The sequence below is a fragment of the Lipotes vexillifer genome, unplaced genomic scaffold (assembly GCF_000442215.2).
Source record: "Lipotes vexillifer unplaced genomic scaffold, Lipotes_vexillifer_v1.1 scaffold634, whole genome shotgun sequence".
NCBI classification, from domain to species: Eukaryota; Metazoa; Chordata; class Mammalia; order Artiodactyla; family Lipotidae; genus Lipotes; species Lipotes vexillifer.
The window spans coordinates 1,592,901-1,617,124 of NW_006781096.1; the positions used below are offsets into that span (position 1 = coordinate 1,592,901).

General features: G+C 40.6%; 1 protein-coding gene across 1 annotated transcript; it reads right to left on the reverse strand.

The window, feature by feature from the left end:
- Positions 1-555: 555 nt before the first annotated feature.
- On the reverse strand, positions 556-9,403 carry DEGS1 (delta 4-desaturase, sphingolipid 1). The gene is made up of 3 exons (XM_007454482.1): positions 9,287-9,403; positions 3,717-4,459; positions 556-1,063 (listed from the first exon to the last, which is right to left on the reverse strand). Exons 1-3 carry the CDS (start codon positions 9,366-9,368, stop codon positions 917-919), a joined length of 972 nt encoding a protein of 323 aa, XP_007454544.1. The 5' UTR covers positions 9,369-9,403; the 3' UTR covers positions 556-916.
- Positions 9,404-24,224: the final 14,821 nt, after the last annotated feature.

The following is a 24,224-nucleotide window of genomic DNA, read 5'->3' on the forward strand; positions in this document are numbered from 1 at the left end:
TCCTCTGAGCTCACAGTGCAGGGGGCACAGGGTTCGATCCCTGGTCAGGGGAAGATGCCGCATGCTGTGCAGCCCGGCCAAAAAAAAAAAAAAAAAGATAAAAAAATATTTCACCATATTACACTAAATTTACCCAAATGACACGTTTCAGGTAACCAGGACTGCCAGCCTAACAGCCCTCGATACTGGCTACTTAACACCAACCATCTACCATCAGACCCAACCAGCTTCCGCTGAAACGAAATGACAAGAAACTCTTTAACAGTTAGTTGAGTTGCTTCTAATTTGAGAGTCCACGCATCTGAAAAGGAAGTTGAATGTTCTATGTGATTAAATTCAATAATGTCTTGACTTATGAATAGGCTGTGCAGGACTCAGCACTAATTTAGGTTCCATGTATTGCTACAACAGAAAAAATTAAAAATGAGTCATTTGGCTTGCAGTGAAAGATATTTCCAGGCCTTTTTAAATTTTAAAGTAAGCTCACCCCCAGTACTCTGGTTATAGTGTAAAGACAGTAAAATTTAAAAAAATATGATACACACTATTTATTGTGATCAACAGCTCAGTTTATTAGATGTTTTAATAAAGTAAATCCTTATAGTGAAAACAACATACTAGAAATAGCTTTTGAAAAGCTATTTTTTTATGATATGCTTACAAAGTGTCAGACCTAAGTGAAAACATCCACCACGGTGGTAATACAATGAACAAGTTTCCTGTGAGTAAAGCTGAATGCTGCACAGTTAGGCTGACTGTTTCCAGCCAGATTAGCTTCTTGATACCATGAAGATCAGACTTCAAATTTGCAGGAGGGCAGCTTCTAAACATCGCTGGTCTTTTTAGTAATGCAAAAATTCCACTTTCTCAGCTATTCTGGAGTTTCAGAGAGGAATTCCTTTGGCCTTAATGACATTTACTCCAGAACCACGCTGCCTTTTTGATGCCTCTTCACCCTCGAATAGGGACTTATTGTATCATCCATCACAAAATCATACAGTACTTTTATCCAGGAATTGTAGTGGGGGAGGCTCTCATAGTACTCAGCTGCTATCTTCCTCACCTGGAAGGGAAAATACAGAAAGATGAGTGAGTGCTGACTGAGTCCTATTACAGATGACAGATGAACGTCTGACATACACACTCAGGAGAAACCTCATACAGTATTTTATCCAGGAATTGTAGTGGGGGAGGCTCTCATAGTACTCAGCTGCTATCTTCCTCACCTGGAAGGGAAAATACAGAAAGATGAGTGAGTGCTGACTGAGTCCTATTACAGATGACAGATGAACGTCTGACATACACACTCAGGAGAAACCATGGGACTTTCTCCCGCCTCCCTCTCAAATAAATAAATAAATAAAAGCAGCAGCTTTGGGAATTCTAAACAAAAAGCAGCTTACATTTCAGCAGTAACATATACTTGATCCTCTAGAATTACGTTCCAACAAGCTCTGAGGGACTAAATATACTGGTTTACTTGTAAAAGTTGGCAGCTGGAATCTTTAACAACAAATACTTGCAATCCAATCAGCTTGCTGCTTTTTAAGTGTTGTACTGCATGGCCGCCACTGTAAGGTTTAAAGGCACCACTTGATCCCCTGCCATTAAGGAACCTACAAATACTGATCAATTATTGTGGCATGCCAGTTAGAAATTAATCACTTATCAAGTGTGCAATTCAGCCATCTCAAGTTGAGAATGTCTTTTAAAAAAATGACTACTGCCAGTGTGATGAGCAAGCAAAACTAGTTACTGCTGAGTAAGAAAAAATTCTGTGGCTTCAACAAAATGTACAAAAACTACCCTAATAAGTCCCAAAGGAAAACAAAAACACAGAATCCAAGATGTTGAAGAGAGACAGCACGAAAAACATAGAAAAAATTAAAGAACCTTGTTATTGTGATAAGAATATTCTAAAATTGATTAGAGCGATGGTTGTACAACTCTGAACAATCTAAAAACCATTAAATTTTAAATGGATGAGTTGTATCTATGAGTTACATCTCAATAAAGCTGTTAAAAGAAACCTTGCTATACATATCTGTTAACTAACCAAGTGACAGTTATATGCAACATAACTACTGCAGCACAACAACTGTAGAACAAGATACTCCTTGGTATACACCATAGAAAAAGCCGGAAAAGGAAGACTTAAGAGAACTCTGAGAACGTTTGTTAGTTTAGCTAAGCAACAGGAAAACAGTGTGGAATGGAGTGGGAACTCAATAATCACTGATGAACCATGGGCCTTAGGTCAAGTAATGTTTGAGCTGAACAGTTCAGGGACTGTTCAAGAAAATTACAAGTCAAAGTATGTGGCTTATATTGGAAAAAATTAATTATTTTGCTCCGAAGGTGACTGGCTTTCTCCTTAAACCATAACCTCTTAAAATATAAAAATGTACTGTCCTAGTCAGGGAAGAGGCAAGCAAAGGTGGGCTGCACTCTTCAGGCCACAGTGACACAAAGTAGCTGTACTAGCACCACATTACACCGTTTCAAAGCTGTCTTTGGCCAGTTGTGTGGCGCTTTCCCCCATTTTATTTTGAAAAATGTAAAACCGACAGAAAAGTTGAAAGAACAGAAAAATCAACACCCATATGCCCTTCACCTAGGTCCACCAATTGACACTATGTCACAGCCACTTTCTCTCTCTATATATACAGTACACACCACATACTTTGCTCTTTCTTTGACGAAAGAAAGCTGCAGACATTATATGAAAACTAACCCCGAATACTTCACCCCTAAATATTCTACACATATCTCCTAACAACGAGGACATTCCCCGACAAGACCATAATACCATTACCGCACCCAAGAAATTTAACAATGACACAGTCTTATGTATCACACGGTCCAGATTCAAAATTTCCCCACTAACTCAATGTCCTTTCTAGATCTTTCTTTCCTCAATTGGCAATCCAATCAATAATCAAACGTTGTATTTCACTGTCATGTTGTATACGAGTCTGCAGACAGTCAACATTTAAAAACTGAAGAGGAAATCTATAAAATTTGGTTGGGTGGATATGATAGCATAAAATACCTGGCTATGGTTCCCTTATATCACAGCTAAAAAAAAAAAAAAATCAAAAAAACCTGATATTACACATCATACCACTTCCCTTTTTTAGAATTACAGAAACATTTTTTTGGTAATGGAATTGTAAAAGTAATCCATTCTGAGGATGGCAAGTCTAATAAGAGAACTCATCAGAAATACAACTGAAGTTTGGAGTGGATCATCCTGTTTTGGGAAGGGTGAAAGGATGAGTGTCAATGTGCTGTCTTTCACTTACTCCACAAACATTTTGCAGAGCAATTATGTAGGACCTCTGTATTTCACAACAAACTAACACAAACCTTAGCTAAGTGTATTCAGTTTAGCAGTGATAAAGATTATGTGAACTTCTGCTCCCTTCACAGAGGGAATTCATTCTCTATTTCTGAATTACTTTACATGTTAGCCAATTTTGCAGATCCCCCAACATTCTAAACCAGACATGTTACCACTGGGCTTAGGGATCCAGGACAGTGAACTCTTTGTAAAGTTAGGCTGGCCAACTCAGGAGTTGGACTCTTGCTGTTTTCTTTGATGAACAGCCTAGATGGACGAAATATACTAGATTCCATTTTAAATGAGCAAGTCAAAAGTAATTTTGATCATATAACCATCAGAAATTAGAACATGTATCAAATCCTTTACTTACCAGGGGAAGGCTTTTTCCAGGAATGTTGGGGAAGTCATGGTGTTCATTATGGTAACCCACATTGAAGGTGAGTAAATTCAGAGGCCCATAGTATGAGTAAGTTTCATGTCCTTTTAAGAACATGTAATGTTCAGCTATAAAATGTCCAGAGATTGGGTGCAAACCTAGGCCAAGTAAGGTTGCTGCCAACATGTAGACTAAAGATTTAATTCCCAAAACATAGTAAATCGCAACGTCAAAAGTGATCTGGATCACAGTATTGATGATTTCCAGATAAGAAATTGGTTTGGGGTTGATGAACAGAGGTCGAAAAGCATAAAAGAGAGGTTGAAGAATAACCCAGATAAACTTTCTGAAAGTGGTACAGAAGAACCAGCCTTCAAAATCAGTTGGAATATCCACATCGACGCCATCACCTCCGAGGTATCGATGATGATCCATGTGATACCTCTTAAAGGAAACTGAATATGGAACACCAATAGGGAGATTGGCAAATATTCCAAACCAACGATTCCACATAGGTTTGCACTGGCCAAAGGCACTATTGTGGGAAACTTCATGAATAGCCAGAGTCATTGAATGATTAATGCAGCTGCCAAAGGCATATGCCCAAAATAGGACCCATTTCCAGTCCAAGTCCTTCACTAAGTAAAATGCAACAAACTGAGTGAGAACCATCAAAATTACAATCCATATCAAGTTGGAATCAGGTTTCATTAAGGATTTTATCTCTGGATACTTTGCTGTAAGGGAAAAACAAACAAAAACTCAGAGACTGAGAAAAGTGCACAATAGTTCTGCAATTATAATTAAACTAACATCAATTAATTTAACACATCGATTATTTTTTTCTTTTTCCAAGTCATTATATGCCCTCTATTAGAGACTTTATCAAATATTTGTCTACTACAGGGAAGGAGTGTATTCAACAGTAAAGTTACTAAATACTATGTCACAACAAATTGAGAATTTATGCGGAAAAAAATAAGCCTCAAAATCTAGACTCTCGGGCTTCCCTGGTGGCGCAGTGCTTGAGAGTCCGCCTGCCGATGCAGGAGACGCGGGTTCGTGCCCCGTTTCGGGAAGATCCCACATGCCACGGAGCGGCTGGGCCCGTGAGCCATGGCCGCTGAGCCTGCGCGTCCGGAGCCTGTGCTCCGCAAATGGGAGAGGCCACAACAGTGAGAGGCAAAAAAAAAAAATCTAGACTCTCCACAATAACAGAAAGATAGTCACAAATGAGTAAAGATTTCATGTTATCTAGTTGCCTTTTCACTCCTAACAATTTTTTGTATATTAAATTTGTAAGTTTTACAAAGTGGTAATCATAATCTGGTAAACCTGTGTCTGACAGATTACAGACTATTACAATATACGTTTATGTTATATACATACAATATACTATATATTGTATAGTATATACAATATATAGTATACTTATATATATAAGTATATATATGCAATATACTTATATATAACATATACAATATATTATATACTTAGACTTCATAATTTCCTTTTTAATGACTAAATCACTTCTAGTTGCCAGTTGTAACTTCTAACCATTTTCCTATTTTTAGACATTTAGATATGTAAATTTTTGCCAATGTAGACTTTTTCTAGTCACCTGGAAATTAGGGTAATTTCCAAAGAACTCTATGGATTCACAACACCGCCCCCCTTCTTTCTTTCTTTCTGCATTAGAACTGAACAATACTAATCTGTGTTAGATTATTTGTTGAATTCACATGCAAATATCCAAGTATTATGGAAAGGGCCAGTAATAAAAATCTCTGCATTTCAGGCAAGTGTCGCCTACAGGCAAATGCAGATTCTTCTCTGTATCCCGGCACTCCAGAGATGGAAGCCCAGATATAATGAACATCTTTTGTTTTGTGTGTTGTCAAGTGTGTTTGACCCAGGACAGCAAAAGGAAGAAGACCTTTTTCTTGGGACAGGTCTTTCCAAGTGTTCTTGAAAAGATTCAGAAAAAAGAAGAGCAGCTTCACTCTCTTTTCTCTAAATGTGAAATGAAGAATTCAATAAAAGCTTAAAATGCAAGACAGGAAGTTATTTAAGTCTAGTTTTATATATAAGAAATAAGGGTAGTGTTAATTCGAGGTAATTATTCTTGTTTCTTTCCTTCCCCCTCTTCTGTCTCCACTCCCTAACCTCTCATCTTTGTTGGTATTAGTTCATTTCATCAATGTTAACAATTTTGTAGGCAACAGGCCAAAAAAAATAATCCTTTTGAGGGTTACTCTTTGATTATTGATTACTCAATAGGTTTGAGTCTAAAACTAATTACCCTGGGATAAATGAAAAACTCAAATAGGTCATTCATTAAAATACGGGCATTTTGAGCAGTCCTCCAAACATAGAATAACAAGTGTTTAATTCATTGGAGGATAAGTAATAAATCTTTTGTATTAAAATGTGTTATTTCTGTTTAGAGCTCCAGCATTTTTACCTTACATAAAACTAGATTAAATTGACACGTCTGACAAAGGATACAAAATAACACACACTTCGTAGTTACACTAAAATCATGAAACAAAGATGGCCCATTTTTCTCAGACAAATCAACTTCCTCCAAGTAATTCTGTACCAAATTTTTGCAAAGCTGTAATAGTATATAAAAATCAATACTAGCATGCCAATATAATTAAATGGGGGGAAAGAATAGTCTTTTCAACAAATGGTGCTGGAACAACTGGTCATCCATGTGCAGAAGAATAAAACTGGACCTCTCTCTTACACCAAACAGAAAAATTACAAAAAGGAGCTGAGTACTGATACATGCTACAACATGGGTGAACCTTGAAAACATTATGCAAAGTGAAAGAAGTCAGTCACAAAAGACCAAATATTTTATGATTTCATTCATAAGAAACGTCCAGAATAAGCAAATCTATAAAAACAGAAAGATTAATGGTTGCCCAGGACTGGAAGATATGGAGACTGCTTATGAGTATAGGGTTTCTTTTTAGGGTGACAAAAACTCTAAAAATTCGATTGTAGTGACAGTTTAAAACTCTGTGAATACACTATAAAAACTCACTGAATTGTACACTTTAAATGGGTGAACTTTCAGGACTTCCCTGGCGGTCCAGTGGTTAAGACTCTGCGCTTCCAATGCAGGGGGAACGGGTTTGATCCCTAGTCGGGGAATTAAGATCCCACATGCCCTGCGGCATGGCCCAAAAAAAAAAAAAAAGGATGAACTTTATAGTTTGTGAATTATATCTTAATAAGCCTGTTAAAAAAAATGCTGTTTCACTGTGGAAGTACAGCAGTAAAAGGAGCATTTCTTGTGATTATCTGACCCACTAATAATGGTCTAGTCCCTAGCCTTCATTAATTTCGTACATAAATTTTGTAAATTTAGCGTACAGATGGTGGTTGTTAAACAACATATCCATGTTCTCTGGTGCCTCTGTCCTCCGCAAAACCTGATACATTTGAGAAATATCTCACCATTTAAGTATAATTTAAACAAGTCTCCAGATTTTTATCTTTCCTGAGGGTATTCCATCTCCACCCCTGAAATGGAACACTGAGCAGTATTTATTTACACCTGCAGGGAAAATGTTTTCATTGAGAAATATGTAGTCCTTTTACTTTCCAAGTGAAACGGTCCAGTGATGATAAGTTTGTGGAAAAAAGGTTCAGTGTTGAGATAAGCATGAACAAGCACCTTTTGACTTCCTTGATTTTCTGAATTTTAAATAGATAGCTAAGTTCCAGTATTCAGGAGTTGGTTTTTATAGCGTGGATACCAGATTATTCTTATGTAATGTATTGATCAGGCATAGATAAAATGTACCATATGCTATCTCCTATGTGTGATTTGCAAAATACACATTTTGATTAAAAATAAAAAGGAAAGCATCCAAGAACCAAACTCTCTTAAAAGTATACCCTTAATAGCAACTATAAACGTTCAAGCTCCCAACTTACTGATTCAATTTTAACAAATCCATTTCAAAGGGATCTACTCTTTTTTTTTTTTTTTAAACAATTTATAAAGTTCTACTACAGTGTAAAATAGTCCCTAGTGTCAGAAGGATATGGGTTTAAATCTAGATTCCTCCATTTACTAGATCTGTGACCACATGCTACCAAACTCTGGTTCCGCTGTTTGCGGGACTCAAGAGACAAGAATTGGCTGGAAAGGAAAGGTTGCTTTATTCAGGAGGCAGGCAACCTGGAGAAGGTGAACTCCAGTCCAAGAGACAACTCTGAAGGGTCTGCTCGACCATGAAAGTTTTTAAACGGTTAAGTCCTTTCTTTTTGTGAAAACATGAAATTTCTAACTGACCCAACAAAAATCAGGGCTTGCTTTTTCTTTTCACTGCACAAATGGATGCAGAGAAAAAAAAACTAGGGGAATACTGTGTATGAGAAAGAATTCCTCCTATTCAATTTACCACCCACTAGTTTCCAGATCTTTGAAACAATAGCAAAGCAAAGAGGTTAAAAGCAATGCTTTGAGGGTAATCTAACCGAGATCAGAATCCCCCTCTAACATTTACTTATTCACTCTTACTTCATCTTTAAAACAGGGATAACACCTACCTAATTACTGGGAGGATTAAACTGTGTAATGTTTGTAAAGCACTCAACACAATGCCTAGCTTACCATTAAGAGTACCCTGGGAGAGATGAGAGAATTCTCTATATAATGTAGAAGCTGCAAATAGCTGAGCGCCTTACACCTCTAGAGAGTTGAATAAGGCCTAGTTAACCCTAAACTAGCAGTCAGGGGACCAGAAGGCTAATCTTGGCAAGTCTTCCATACTTCAGCCTTTTCGTCCACAAAACTGGGATGGATGAAAAATATATGAATCCGCCATTCTTGCATGGGCCTCGTTGCGAGGATCAATGAGAACACCGTGAGCGCAGCAGGATCCGGACCCTGGAAAGCTTACCTTCCCGGCTCGAGAAGCCCCTGCGGTCAAACGGGTCGGGTACCACGAGTCCCCTCCCCGGCCCAAGGCTGCAGCCGCCGGCGGCAGGATGACCTGCTGGCGCCGACCAACGTCAGCGCGCCCCGCGCGTGGGCCGCCAGATGCTCCAGGACCACGCCCTGCCGCGCACACGCTCGCAGCCTGGCTCTGCCTGGGCCGGCTACCGGGAGAGGGAGGAGGAGGGAGAGGAGGAGGAGGGGGAAGGGGGAGGACGAGGACGGGGAGGAAACGGTGCCGACCGGCGGCACGAGAATCTCCAAGCGAGAGGATCTACCCAAGGGTGGCCTAGTCGCGGGGACCCGGCTCTGAGCAAACCCTGGCCTCGACCACACGCCCGCGCTTGGGGGCGCGCCTGCGTCTCCCAGCCGAAGGGCTGGGGCCACGCGGTGGGACGAGGGAGCGCGGGGATACCTCCCTCCCTCCCGCTCCGGCCCAGCGCCTCCCCCGGCTTTTCCCGCGAGGCCAGGCGGCCGGGGCGGCGGGACGCGGCAGGGAGTCGACTCTTAACCGGCCTCGGGCGTGCAAGGGCCGCGTGAGGAGGGCGCGTCCCGGTGGCGAGAGGCCGCGCACGCACATAACGGGCGCGGGCCCGGACCTCACCCAGGATCTCCTGGCGCCGGCTGGCGTGGGGCTGGTCGGTGTAGACCCACTCGAAGTCTTCCCGCGAAACGCGGTTCCCCATGGCGGCGGCGGCTCGCGGTCCAGCTGCCGGCTCTCGCTCCTGATCGGGAGGCGGAGATGAAAGCGAAGGTGGCGGCTCCGCGACTGGTGTCAGCTGGCTGCTGCGGATCCGGAGAGCAGTCGCCGACCAGGGCGGAGCCTCGAGGCCCCGCCCCTCCGGCCCCAACCACCACAGCCACCACCACCCCCGCCCCGGAGCGTGGCAGGCCGGGCGGAGGCCCCCGCGGTGGACGGGATTCCGCGACTCACTGGCTGGGGGTTCTGAGAGTCTGTGACTCGGCGACCGGCTGAGACCGAGTTCCTGCAAGTCCCGGCTCCTTGCGGCCTGTCCTGCGCGGTGCCGGTGCCCAAGGCCGGAAAAAGGTGAAAAAGGAAAGAAAGGTCTCGAGTTAAATAAGACTGCTCTTTAGCGCCTCGGGGGAAGGCCGGAGCTCGATCACGAGAATCCTTGGTCTTAAATAAATGGCGACTCGCCCAAATTTTGTTTGATTTTGAAAAGCAGCTTATTCACTGAGCCGTTTTTGGCTGCCTCCTGGAAATAATACCTCAGGAAAAAATGTGGAGCTTGTAGTGATTAAGAGCTAATTAAGAAAAAGGAAATCACTATTGTTGAGAGTGAAAAATGATGAGGAATTTGTTGTTTTGCCTGAATTATTCTTGTGTGACTATTTCTCTTACAAGGTGATTGCTCAGCCATACATCTGTCACAGAAGTCGTTTGAACCACCACCTCTTTCTGAAAGAGAGGACATTTTGTTTCAAAATTAATTACCACTTTTCCATTAAAAAAGAAACTTTGACTAAGATTACAAAAAGGAAGATAACCAACAGGGTGTTCTTATAATAAAAGAACACCACACACACACACACACACACACACACACACACACACACAACCACAACGAAATCTGATCAAACCCCTAGATCCAACTACTAATGTATAGAAAATAGAACAGAGGAGCATGTTAAACTACACCATAGAGGATCTTGACTGTGGGAAACTCTATAGGACAACATCCTGGATACTTTAATAAATAAAACGCAAGGGAAACAAAAGAGGGAAAACCTACAGATTAAAAGGGGCTTTAAAAACATCAATCGACTGCAACGTATTGATCTTATTTAGATTGTAATTCAAATTGTCAAAAGCTTTTAAAATTGACATGAGATCATTTAACTCAGATATCGATTAGATGTGTGATGATATTGAGAAATTATTGTTAATTTAATTGTGATAATAGTGTTATGATTACAGTTGTTTTTTTTTTGAAGTCCATATCTATTAGCGTTTCATACCAGGGGGGAAAAAAAAACCTCAGACAAACTAAAACAAACACATAATGGCACATGCGATTAACCTTACTATGCTATGCCACACTAAACAAAAAAAAAATGAGTAAGGTCTTTATGTCTTAATAGATCGCCAAAACGTACTGTTAAATGCAAAACACTGGGTATGGGCTGGGGCGTGGAGTATATTTCATACACAATACATATATAATATGTATTTCCTTGGATATGGTTTAAAAAGACAATATAGGTTTAGAAAGACAACCAAGAAATGATTATTATTGTAAGAGAGTAATTGGGAATCTAGGGGAAAGGGTTGGGAAGGAATGTTTTCACTTAATCCTTTTCAACTTTTACATTTGAATTGAATGTGGATTTTGACATTCTAAAGAAAAGGAGAAGAATTAGGCTACAGGATTTTTGTGGGGATTAACAAGTATTTTCATTACACATAGGCATGTTTCTTTAGTGTGGGCTTTTTTTTTTTTTTAGTGTGGACTTTTAAAAGTTTTTAATGTGTTATCTTTCATATCGTTTCCTTACTCCTGCCAGGTAGTTTATCTTGAAGCAATCATACCAGTTATTCTAGAAAGGCACTATCCAGTCTGCTGTTAAAAGCTGTGGGTGAGGACTTCCCTGGTGGCGCAGTGGTTAAGAATCCGCCTACCAGTGCAGGGGACACGGGTTCGAGCCCTGGTCCGGGAAGATCCCACATGCCAAGGAGCAACTAGGCCCGTGTGCCACAACTACTGAGCCTGAGCTCTAGAGCCCGCGTGCCACAGCTACTGAAGCCCGCGTGCCTAGAGCCCGTGCTCTGCAACAAGATAAGCCACAGCAATAAGAAGCCTGCACACTGCAACAAAGAGTAGCCCCCGCTCACCACAACTAGAGAAAGCCCACGCGCAGCAACGAAGACCCAACACAGCCAAAAGTGAGTAAATTAAAAAAAAAAAAAAAAAAAGCTGTGGCAGAATCCCAGTAGTTCCTGATGATATTGGGAAATATCAGACGATGTAGTTTTCAGAAGAGGGAAGTCATACTTTTGAAATCAAGGTGTTCTTCCATGTGGATTTTTCATTTTCCATTTTTTAAAATTTTTGAATGGGCAATTCATTTTTAAAAAATGAGGTATAATTGATTTGCAATATTGTTAGTTTCAGGTATACAGCAAAATAATTCAGTTATATATATATTTTCAGATTATTTTCCATTATAGATTATTACAAGATATTGAATATAGTTCCCTGTGTAAATTCTTGTTGTTTATCTATTTTATATATAGTCGTATCTGTTAATCCCATACTCCTAATTTATCCTCCCCCTCTCCTTCCCCTTTGGTAACCATAAGTTTATTTTCTATGTCTATGAGTCTGTTTCTGTTTTATTAATAGATTCATTTGTATTATGTTTTAGATTCCACATATAAGTGATATCATATAATATTTGTCTTTCTCTTTCTGACTTCAGTTAGTATGATAATCTCTAGGTCCATCGATGTTGCAGCAAATGGCAATATTTCATTCTTTTTTATGGCTGAGTAATATTCCATTGCATATATATACTACATCTTGTTTATCCATTTATCTGTTGATGAATACTTAGGTTGCTTCCGTGTCTTGGCTATTATAAACAGTGCTGCTGTGAACATTGGGGTACATGTATCTTTTTTTTTCCCCTTAACTTCAAACATATCATTTATTTGTTTTTTTGTTTGTTTAGTTGAGTTCTAATGAACAAGAAACTTTGGGAAGGAAAAGCAAATAACATTCTTACCTGAGTGATCAGATCATAGTATTAATGGTTAATTAAATTATACTTAATACTCTTGGAGGTTACAAACCCTTAGAGAATATTATGAAAACTATCTTCTTTCCAGAGAAACACACATACACAAAATGTAGTATACAATTTTGGGGAGCAGGTAGTATTTACATACTTTTTGAAGCCCATCACAACTTAGTTTTCTGAGTTCAGGTTAGGAACTCCTGGTTAAATAATCTTTAAGATCCTTTCCGGTTGTGTTCTCCTAAGATAAGACAAGTGCCAGTCTTGTATCCTTACCTGTATATGGCACCAATCACTTCTTCTTTGTCTTCCCAACAAATCTTATATGGAAAGAAAAAAATTGAATGGCAAGTCTTCTTGTCTATTTCACACTTGGGAAACTTGGGTCTGCAGCTCTACCTTGGTGAGGTCCAACTATTTGGATCAACTTTTGATTATTTTATTTTTTAATTAATTTTTATTGGAGTATAGTTGCTTTACAATGTTGTATTAGTTTCTGCTGCACAGCAAAATGAGTAAGCCGTACACATACATATATCCCTTCCCTTTTGGACCATTCAGATCACCACAGTGCATTAAGTTCAGATTCCCATTCAGATCACCACAGTGCATTAAGTTCCCCGTGCTATACGGTATGTTCTCATTAGCTATTTTATACATAGTATCAATAGTGTATATGTGTCAATCCCAATCTCCCAATTCCTCCCACCCCCCTTCCCCCTTGGTATCCATAGATTTGTTCTCTATGTCTGTGTCTCTATTTCTGCTTTGCAAATAGGATCATCCATACCATTTTTCTAGATTCCACATATATGTGTTAATATACAATATTTGTTTTTCTCTCTCTGACTTACTTCACTCTGTATGACAGTCTCTAGGTCCATCCACATCTCTACAAATGACCCAATTTCGTTCCTTTTTATGGCTGAGTAATATTCCATTGTATATATGTACCACATTTTGTTTATTCATTTATCTGTTGTTGGATACTTAAGTTGCTTCCATTTCTTGGCTATTATAAATAGTGCTGCTGTGAACATTGCAGTATATATATATCTTTTTGAATTAGAGTTTTCATCTTTTCTGGATATGTGCCCAGGAGTGGGATTGCTGGATCATATGGTAGCTCTATTTTTAGTTTTTAAAGGAGCCTCCATACTGTTTTCCATAGTGGCTGCATCAATTTACATTCCCACCAACAGTGTAGGAGGGTTCCCTTTTCTCTACACGTTCTCCAGCATTTATTATTTGTAGACTTTTTGATGATAGCCATTCTGACTGGTGTGAAGTGATTCCTCATTGCAGTTTTGATTTGCACTTCTCTAATAATTAGCAACATTGAGCACTTTTTCATGTGCCTGTTGGCCATCTGTATGTCTTCTCTGGGGAAATGTCTATTTAGGTTTTCTGTCTATTTTTTGATTGGGTTGTTTGCTTTTCTGATATTGAGTTGTATGAGCTGTATGTATATTTTGGAAATTAACCCCTTGTCGGTCGTATCATTTGCAAATATTTTCTCCCATTCCATAGGTTGTCTTTTTGTTTTATTGATGGTTTCCTTTGCTGTACAAAAGCTTTTAAGTTTGATTAGGTCCCATTTGTTTATTTTTGCTTTTTTTTAGACTTGCCTTGGGAGACAAATTAAGAAAATATTGCTATGATCTATGTCAGAGAACGTTTTGCCTATGTTCTCTTCTGGGAGTTTTATGGTCTTATATTTAGGTCTTGTCTTATATTTAGATCTTTAAACTATTTTGAGTTTATTTTTGTATATGGTGTGAGGGAGTGTTCTAATTTCAGCAATTCATTTGCTGAAGCCTAAAAGATACATTTATGATAACATAAAAAAAGTACCTAGAAACAAATCTAACAAAAGATGTGTAAGATCTTCAAAAGAAAATAATAACACTTTATTGAAAGACATAAAAGACTTAAATAAATTGTGAAATAGACCATGTCTATGGATTGAAAGACTAAATACCACAAAGGTGTCAATTCTCCCCACTCTTACAATTGATCTACAAATTCAATATATTTTAATAAAAATTCAAATGGGTTTTGGTGGAACTTGATAAGCTGATTTTAAATTTATATTGAAGAGTAAAAGGGTCAAGAATAGCCAAGGCATATCAATAAAAGAACAAGGTAAGTGGACTTAGTTCACCAGATAAAAAAATTCTTATAAAGCTTTAATATATAATTTAAGATAGCATATTGGGCTTCCCTGGTGGCGCAGTGGTTGAGAGTCCGCCTGCTGATGCAGGGGACACGGGTTCGTGCCCTGGTCCGGGAAGATCCCACATGCCGCAGAGCGGCTGGGCCCATGAGCCATGGCCGCTGAGCCTGCGCTTTCGGAGCCTGTGCTCCGCAATGGGAGAGGCCACAACAGTGAGAGGCCCACGTACCGCAAAAAAAAAATAAAATAAAAAAATATAGCATATTAATAATACAGTGTAGTGTAATATAGATAGCATAGTATTAATTCAGGGATAAATAATATAATAATGGGACAGAATAGAGCGTGCAGAAATAAATCCTATCAGTATATAGAAATATAAGATCAGTGAGGAAAAGGGAAGATTTTCAATAAAAATGGTGCCGGGATAATTGGTTATCAATATGAGAAAACATGAGATTGAACCCACCTCATATTCTACACTAAAATTAGTTCACCGTATCTTATAGACTTAAATGTGGAAGGTTAAACTAAGAAGATTTTGAATTAGGAAGAAAATATTATTTAGGGAAGTTTAGAAAAGTGATTTCTTAAAAGAAGACACAAAAGGCACAAACCATCAAGAAAACATATTTTGAAAGTAGACCACTTCATTAACTGTAGAAACTGTTCATCCAAAGTCACCATAAAGAGTGAAAAGACAGGATTTCCCTGATGGCGCAGTGGTTAAGAATCAGCCTGTCAATGCAGGGGACACGGCTTCAATCCCTGGTCCGGGAAGATCCCATATGTTGCGGAGCAACTAAACCTGTGCGCCACAAATACTGAGCCTGCACTCTAGAGTCCGTGAGCCACAACTACTGAGCACGCGTGCCACAACTACTGAAGCTGTGTGCACTAGAGCCTGTGCTCTACAACAAGAGAAGCCACTGCAATGAGAAGCCCACGCACCACAACAAAGAGCAGCCCCTGTTCACCACAACTGAAAAAAGCCCAGGCGCAGCAACGGAGACCCAACACAGACAAAGAAAAAAAGAGTGAAAAGACAAACTATAAACAGAGAGAAGAGTTTGTATGTATAAATACATACATTTATTGATTGTATGTTTTTCCAACACATACAATCAATAAATGACAAGTATTCAAAATATATAAAGAACTCCTAAGAATTAAAAAGAAAAGGAGGGCAGACTATCGAAAAAAAAGAAAAAAATAAATAATTTAGCAGAAAAGGAAGCACTAATGGTGTATCAGTCAGAGTCTAACCTGAAAAACAGACACCGCGTCAAGTACTTACAGCAGAGGGAATTTAATGCAAGGCACTAGTTATACAGGTGACAGGAGTTGAGAGGCAAATGGGATAGTGAGGACAATGTGGGAAACCACTCTCATCCCCTCAGCTGGGCCGACAAATGTAGGAGAAAATGTTCTAGGACCCCAGAAGGCAACATTATCCAGTGAAAGCTGAAATCGCCGTGGGCATGTCTGGGAGGAGCTCAAGTCACAACCACAGCAGGCAAAGCCCAGCGTAAAGAAGGGAGGGGAGAAATCCCTGGCTTCACTCTCCTGCCTTCAGGTGTCCTCCACAGTGGGGGGGACACTATTAGCCAAATTCGGCCAGAATCCAGCTGACATGGGAGCTCACAAGGGTGAGCCCCTCTGCAGTGCACTGCAGGAAAACATGAGGAATGGATCTGAGGGCACACAGGCATAAACTAGCACAAATGACCCAGGATGAGGTGAAAAATGTTCAACCTTATTACATATCAAGGACAGGCAATTAAAATCCACAATAAAATACTATTTTAGAAGCTCTCCTTTCCAGCAAAACAACTATAACTGGTGAAAGTTTTAGAACACAACAGCTATTTAAAGTCTCTGGAAGGTGCCCTCAGGGTGTACAGCAAATGAAATTTATTCAAGAAAATGTACTAAATCTCAGTAAGAACAACAAATGTCTATGGCACCTGAACCATGATCTGCTCTTTCTCCCCTTAACCCAAGCTCAGCATAACAGATGCTCCTCTCCAGGTAACTGTGGCCAAGAAGATAAGGCTCCCTATTCCCCCAGCTCCCAGTCAAGGGCTATGGTATCTTCCCAGGAGGGGCAGGTTGCCAGCATTTCTCATGCTTCCACCTCAAGCCCCTCACCTCAGTTCCATGTTGCAGGGGCTAAATTCCAGGAGAATGTAGCCAGGAAGTGAAGGGTCCATTCATCCACTCAGCCATCTCATAGAGTGGAGGCTCTACAACAGTTGTGGCAGACTGAGAACACTGGACCCTCATTTATCCTCACTTCAATTTGCTTGTATCCCTGGAAGGGGACTCAAATTTAACTGGATCAGATTTTGGAGCAACTTATGCTCAAGGACATTACCAAAAATAATAGAGCTATCAGCCAGCAATTAGAGAAACCTAACAGCTGGGTGTAACACAAACAGAAGCAGACATCTTAACAGACCAGGGAAATCCAAAAAAGAGGGGATATATGTATACGTACAGCTGATTCACTTTGCTGTAAGTAGAAGCTAATACAACATTGTAAAGCAACTTTTTGGATTTCCTTTGCATTTAGGTTGTACACTTTTCTTATTTGAAAACTCGTCTTTATTGCTGAATCAAAGTTTATGCTAAAACATTTTCAGACTCACTTTGGAGAGATTAGCAGCAGATGACAGATTGGTGCCTGTAGTAGTAGTTTCTAGCGCAAACTCACCGACTGGATGTTTTAAATGACAGAAATTTACTGTCTCACAGTTCTAGAGGCTAGCAGCCTGAATTCTATTTCCCCATCATTGTGAAGACTCACCAGGGGAAATAGAATTCACTAAAATAACCCAGCCAAGTCACTTAACAAATAAACAAGCCAACAGAGACCACAGCCAGCCCTGAGGGATAGGGGGAGGAGAAATAAGTATTGAGAGTTGCTACAAAATATTATCTAAACAGTCCATTTTTCAGGAAACAAAACAAAACAAAACAACAACAACAAAACAAGACATGCAAAGAAACAGGAAAGTGTGATCCATATATGGGGAAAAAGCAGATGACAGAAATTGCTTGTGAGAGGGCCCAGATTTCAGACTGAATGACACCTCACAGCTGTGACAATAAATATGCTCAAAGAACTAAAGAAAACCGTGCTGAAAGAGGAGAAGGGAGGTATGATGAAAGTGTCTCATCAAATAGAGAATATAAATGAAGAGATAGAAATTACACAAAAGAACCAAAGGGAAATTGTGGAGTTGAAAAGCACAAGAACTAAAATGAAAAATGCACTAGAGAGGCTCAACATTAGATTTCAACCGGTAGAAAAAAAATATGTTGAATTTATAGATAAATAGAGATGATATGATCCAAAGAACAAAGGTTTCTGTTTCTGTTTTGTTTTTTAATGAAGAAAAATGAGGAGATACAGGGAGAATGCTGTGTGAACATGAAGATGGCCATCTACAAGCTGAGGAGAGATTTCTAGAGCAAACCCTTCCCTCACAGCAAAAGATCCAGCCCTACCAACAGCTTGATTTCAGGCTGCTAGCCTCTAGAACTGTGAGACAGTAAATTTCTGTCATTTAAAACATCCAGTCGGTGAGTTTGCGCTAGAAACTACTACTACAGGCACCAATCTGTCATCTGCTGCTAATCTCTCCAAAGTGAGTCTGAAAATGTTTTAGCATAAACTTTGATTCAGCAATAAGGACGAGTTTTTCAAATAAGAAAAGTGTACAACCTAAATGCAAAGGAAATCCAAAACAGAGGGGATATATGTATATGTATAGCTGATTCACTTTGCTGTAAGTAGAAACTAACACAACTAACACAACATTGTAAAGCAACTATATAGAGTGTTTTTGTTTAAAAAACAAATAAAAAAATAAATTGAAATTATATTTTTAAATGCAAAAAACAAAACAAAAACAAACGAAAAAAAGTGTACAACCAGTTCAGGTTGGCCTTTGAAGTGATGTTACTATAAGCAAAAAATGCTGACCTACAATGAGTCCATGCACACTACAGAGGATACAGAACAGAGTTGCTTGCGTCTTCTTTCACCTATGTCACTATTTGGAAAATAGGGGTAAAGTGTTACTTTTCTGTAGAAAAACACTTTAGAAGAAACTACTCTTGTGGCAAAATTGCTGAAGGAGCAGACTGGTGGAAAAGGCCATCATATTTCCCAAATGTATTTCTTTCTGTCAACCCTAGAGGCATTGAAGAGACACAGGCTGTAAGTTAAAGCAAAAAATCAGTGTGTCAGGAGGGAATCTTATGAGACAGTCCTGCAAGCATGACTCTGCCTCCCACTCACATGGGCTTTCATTTGTTTCTGCTGAAAGGAGCCAGACACCTTTGCTTCCTGATAGTCTGGTACCACAGAAAAATACATACGCATTTTCAGTGTATGCAGGAATCAATGTCAAGTCTCTGCTCACCTGCAGATGTGAAATCAGAGAGAGGGAATTCAAACTTGTGGAATGTATGATAGGTTTTGTGAGAACATCTCTAGGCAGCAAGTTTAGAAGTATAATCCTAAGTATATTAAAGCTGGATACAAATTTGGCTTTTCCTTTTGTTTAAGAGTTTTATCAGAGGCTCCAAAACTGTGAACAGGAGGGGATCAGATGTGCCACGTAGTTCATGCTCAAAGATGATGAATACACTTTGCTATTATTAGCTTATCACTCCCCTGAAGTGTAAGAAGAATCAAAGAGACTAATCCTGAAAGGTAATAGAGAGGAATTGCTTGGCAGTCCAGTTGTTAGGACTTGACACTTTCACTGCTGGGGGCTGGGGCTCAATCCCTGGTCTGGGAACTAAGATCCCATAAGCTGCATGGCATGGCCAAAAAAATAAAATAAAATAAAGGGAAAAAAATTAAATCATTGGAAAAAAAAAAAGGAAGGTAATAGAATTTCTTTAGAGTGAGTTGGTGGTGGGCTGGGTGTCTCCTCTCTGCACGCTTTGTTAATCCCGGCCAAGTGAGGAGGGTTTCATGGAACCAACCCTAGAACTTGACTTTTGTGTCTGGGGACACACGAGGCTGGTCTCCGGCTCGGGCCTGACAATGCCTAAAGGTGAGAGGTACTCGGGAGCTATCTGTGGACAGAGGGTCTCTGCAGGTTGTGGCTTTGCCAGTAAGTGAATCAGGCGAGGTGAGCCAGATTACCACCATTTGACAAGGGCTGGATTTGCACCTTCATGGTTGCTGGCATGACAGAGGAAAATTGTACCAGTAATGTGGGACTCTGTCCTTTTTAAAAAAATCTGCCTTATCACCACCCCCTCCATCTCCCCACCCTCCTCTCCCCCAAGTTAGATGCCACAGAATCCTGCAAGAGGGGGCAGAGGAAAAGCCAGGAAGAGAGAAGAAACAGAAGACATCCTCCTCCCGGCCCTTCTCCATTGTAAACATCTAAGCCTAAATCAGGCGTGATTTAGGCCTGATTTCCTGAAAGCGGAAAGAAGCTTTTAGTCCAGTGAGACAATATCATGTTTATTGGGATCAGACTGCAGTTTTAAATACCCACATAAAGGGAATTAATTTGGGTAGTGACCAAGAGAAACTGAAAGGCTCTGAGCTCTGCTTGAGACTTATCTGAGTCAGGGCAGAGCAATTCAGCAGAACGGGGTGAATGACAGTTATCGAAGAAAACGTAATCTGCTCCTGTCAGCACCCTTCCACGTCCAGCTCATCCAAAAGCGGCTATGCTCTGATGAGTCTTGCATCCTCCAGCAGTTACGGCTTATGCAAAAGCAAAGTCATGATTTGGAAGAGGGGCAAAGGGCAAAGGCTAGAAAAAAAAGCCCTGGACTTCAGACTCCTGATGAGATATGTCACATACTCCCTGCGTTGTATGTATGAGGAAGTTAGCACCTGGAGAGGGTAAGTGATGTATCTTAGATCACACATCTTACATAGTGGCAGACGCTAAGAAGGAACCAAGGCTGTCTGGCTCCACATCCCAAATGGAAGAGGGAATGATCTGGAAGGGACGTGCACTGTGGCGAAGGCAGGGCTCAAGACCCAGTGAACACCACGAACCGGTGACAGAACAGCTCATAGGGTGAGGTAGTTTTATCGTCTGTGTGAAGCCAACCATACACATGAGTGGAGGAAATGGTGTGTAGCTTTTTTCAAAAAATTAATTAATTAGTTAATTAGTTTACTTTTGGCTGTGTTGGGTCTTCGTTGCTGTGCGCGGGCTTTCTCTAGTTGAGGCGACTGGGGGCTACTCTTTGTTGTGGTGCGCGGGCTTCTCATTGTGGTGGCTTCTCTTGTTGCGGAGCACGGGCTCTAGTGCACACAAGCTTCAGTAGTTGTGGCGCGCGGGCTCAGTAGTTGTGGCTCATGGGCTTAGTTGCTCTGCAGCATGTGGGATCTTCCTGGACCAGGGCTCGAACCTGTGTCCCCTGCATTGGCAGGCAGATTCTTAACCACTGCGCCACCAGGGAAGCCCTGGTGTGTAGCTTTTATTCTTCCAGAGTCTGGAAGTGACTGAGTGACTGTGTTTGATAATAAACTTACAAGGGACTTAGGGCTTTTCTAGGCTTTGGGTTTTCTAGAAAACAGAGGCTGTTTTCTAGTCTTTTATAATACAAATCCAAAATAAAACCATAAAAGGCCCACACCTTCCTAAAAATACTATGTTTCTGGTCCATTGATGCCTGGAGAGGCATTAGAATTTGTGCAGACCATTGTGGGAAAAAAATAATAGAAAGAAAGAAAAAAAGGAAATATTTTCACGTTATTGCCCATAAAATGCGTAGAACCTGAACATGAAAATAAAGAAATTATTTCTTCTTCTAGCAGATGTGTAAAGGAGATTCTTTGCTGTTTTTATCCTCAACACTTCTGACACCAAGTAAGACGTTTTTTTCCTCCTGACAAGAAGTATGTGGTGGACTTCCCTGGTGGCACAGTGGTTAAGAATCCGCCTGCCAATTCAGGCGACCCGGGTTCGATCCCTGGTCCAGGAAGATCCCACATGCTCCGGAGCAACCAAGCTCGTGTGCCACAACTACTGAGCCTGCGCTCTACAGCCTGCGAGCCACAACTACTCATCCCGTGTGCCACAACTACTGAAGACTGCGCGTCTAGAGCCCGTACTCCGCAACAAGAGAAGCCACCGCAATGAGAAGCCCGTGCACCACAACGAAGAGTAGCCCCCACTCGCCGCAGCTAGAGAAAGCCCACATGCAGCAACGGAGACCCAACGCAACCAATAAACAAACAAACAAAGAAATATGTGGTGTCTTTTCCAACACCATTTCTTCAACTTGCTGACACTAACTACCTGGAATTAGCATCAGATTCCACAGATTTAAGGGCTCAGTCCCACTAGGTGGTCCTCCACTTCAGATATCAGTTACAAGTCCCTGGCCTCCTGAACGTTGGACCAACCCCAGCTGTAGGTTGGGAGTTCCCATAACCCTCTCCTCAGGTTTGATAATTTGCTAGAATGACTCACAGAACTCAGGAAAGTACTTTACTTATTATTACTGGTTTATTATAAAGGATATAACTGGGGAACATCCAGATGGGAGAGACACATAGGGCAAGGTGGTGGGCTTGGGGAGAGGCATGGATCTCCCATGCCGCAAGCTCTTTGAACTCCATCCTTTAAGGGGTTTTATTAAGGGTTCATTCCAAAGGTACAATCGATGAAATCATTGGCTATTGTTGATTGATTCAATCACCAGTCCCTTTCCCCTCCCCAGATGTTAGGAGGTGAGCCTGAAAATTCTAACCCTAATCATGCTTTTCTTTCTGGTGACAAGGCCCCAACCTGAAGCCCTCTAGGGCCCTGCCAAGAAACACTTCATTAGAAAAAAAGACACTCCTATCCCTCAGGGTGTTCCAAGCCATTTAGGAGCTCTGTGTCAAGAGCCAAGGATAGGGCTTCCCTGGTGGCTCAGTGGTTAAAAATCTGCCTGCCAATGCAGGGGACACGGGTTCGATCCCCAGTCCGGGAAGATCCCATATGCCACAGAGCAAATAAGCCCATGCGCCACACTACTGGGCCTGCACTCTAGAGCCCACGAGCTACAACTACTAAGCCCATGTGCCACAACTACTGAAGCCCGCACACCTAGAGCCCGTGCTCCGCAACAAGAGAAGCCACCACAGTGAGAAGCCCGCACACTGCAACGAAGAGTAGCCCTTGCTCGCCGCAACTAGAGAAAGCCCGCGCACAGCAACGAAGACCCAACACAGCCAAAAATAAAAACAAATAAATAAATTTATTTTAAAAAAAGAACCAGGGATAAAGATCAAATATATATATTTCCTATTGTATCACAGGAGCAGGTACCATTTAGCCGCTCTTGCTAAAAAAGGTTCTCCACTTTGGACATTCAGAGAGACATATACTCTCCCTCAGTCCTGAAGAGGATGCTATTTACCATGCCTATCAGGCTCAGGAGGTACAAGTGATCTAATAATTTTTGAATGCACTTCTGGTGACATGTTTTGAAATGATTTTGATTATACAAGGAGTTTCTCTCCATGGCTGACCAATGTGTTATTTGAAGAACACGTTAAATCTTGTGCAAAGGACTCTTAATCATCTTATCATCTTACCGCAAACAATTGATATAAATAGCAGTTCCTTGAAACCGCAAACTTTGAGGCCCATAATCTTTGGGAACACCAGCAGACAACATACTCAGGCACCATTCCCTTCCCCAGGCTTGCCCTTGCAAGCATTCATCTATGCTGTGTGGTCAGATAAGGGAATCAACTAATTTCACATATTTTACCTTTGTTAATTAAGCTGAGATTTGTCCTACTGATAAACATAGATATCCTGGAGTATCTGGAGTTACTTCAGGGTGAGATGAATCATCACCATTCCCACCTCCACCTGTGGCCAGTTGCTTATATTTTTCTATTTTTTCCCCTAGGCAGTTATTTTCTTTAAATTATATTTTTAAGACAAAGAATTGCCCCTCCTTCCCTACTTGAAAGTCTGATTAAAAAGGGAACTGTTGTGGTTAAAGTTTAAAAGTTGACCAGACATAGAGAGATAAAAAACAATAGAGGTTAACAGAGGCAAAGGAAGGGGGGAATGGGGAGTACTTTTTTAATGGGTACAGAGTTTCTGTTTGGGATGATAAAAAAAAGTTCTGGAAATGGATAGCGGTGATGGTTGTACCACATTGTGAATATACTTACCACTGAATTGTATGTTTAAAGATGGTTAAAATGGTAAATTTTATGTATATTTTACAACAATAAGAAAAAATGAATAGGGCCTCAAAGAAATGTGGGACACCATTAAGCTCATCAACATGCATGTAATAGAAATACCGGAAGGGGAGGAGAAAAAGAAGCAGGAAAAAATTTTTTTAAAAATAGCTGAAAATTATACCTAAAAAAAAAAGGGTTTTGTTGCATAGCTTCTTAAGCCTTTGCATTATATACAGGTATATATTCAGTAATTCTTAGCTTGACTTTTTTTTTTTTTAATAAATTTATTTGTTTTTGGCTGCTTTGGGTCTTCTTTGGTGTGCACGGGCTTTCTCTAGTTTGCGGCGAGTGGGGGCTACTCTTCGTTGTGGTGTGCGGGCTTCTCACTGCAGTGGCCTCTCTTGTTGTGGAGCACAG

Bases quoted from the DNA above. Each gene is read 5' to 3' on its own strand.
- DEGS1 (XM_007454482.1), bottom strand. From the start codon at position 9,368: ATGGGGAACCGCGTTTCGCGGGAAGACTTCGAGTGGGTCTACACCGAC. The intron at 4,460-9,286 runs GTGAGGTCCGGG...TTTCCCTTACAG, and splicing joins CCGGCGCCAGGAGATCCTGG to CAAAGTATCCAGAGATAAAA. The intron at 1,064-3,716 runs GTAAGTAAAGGA...TTTCCCTTCCAG, and splicing joins CTGGAAAAAGCCTTCCCCTG to GTGAGGAAGATAGCAGCTGA.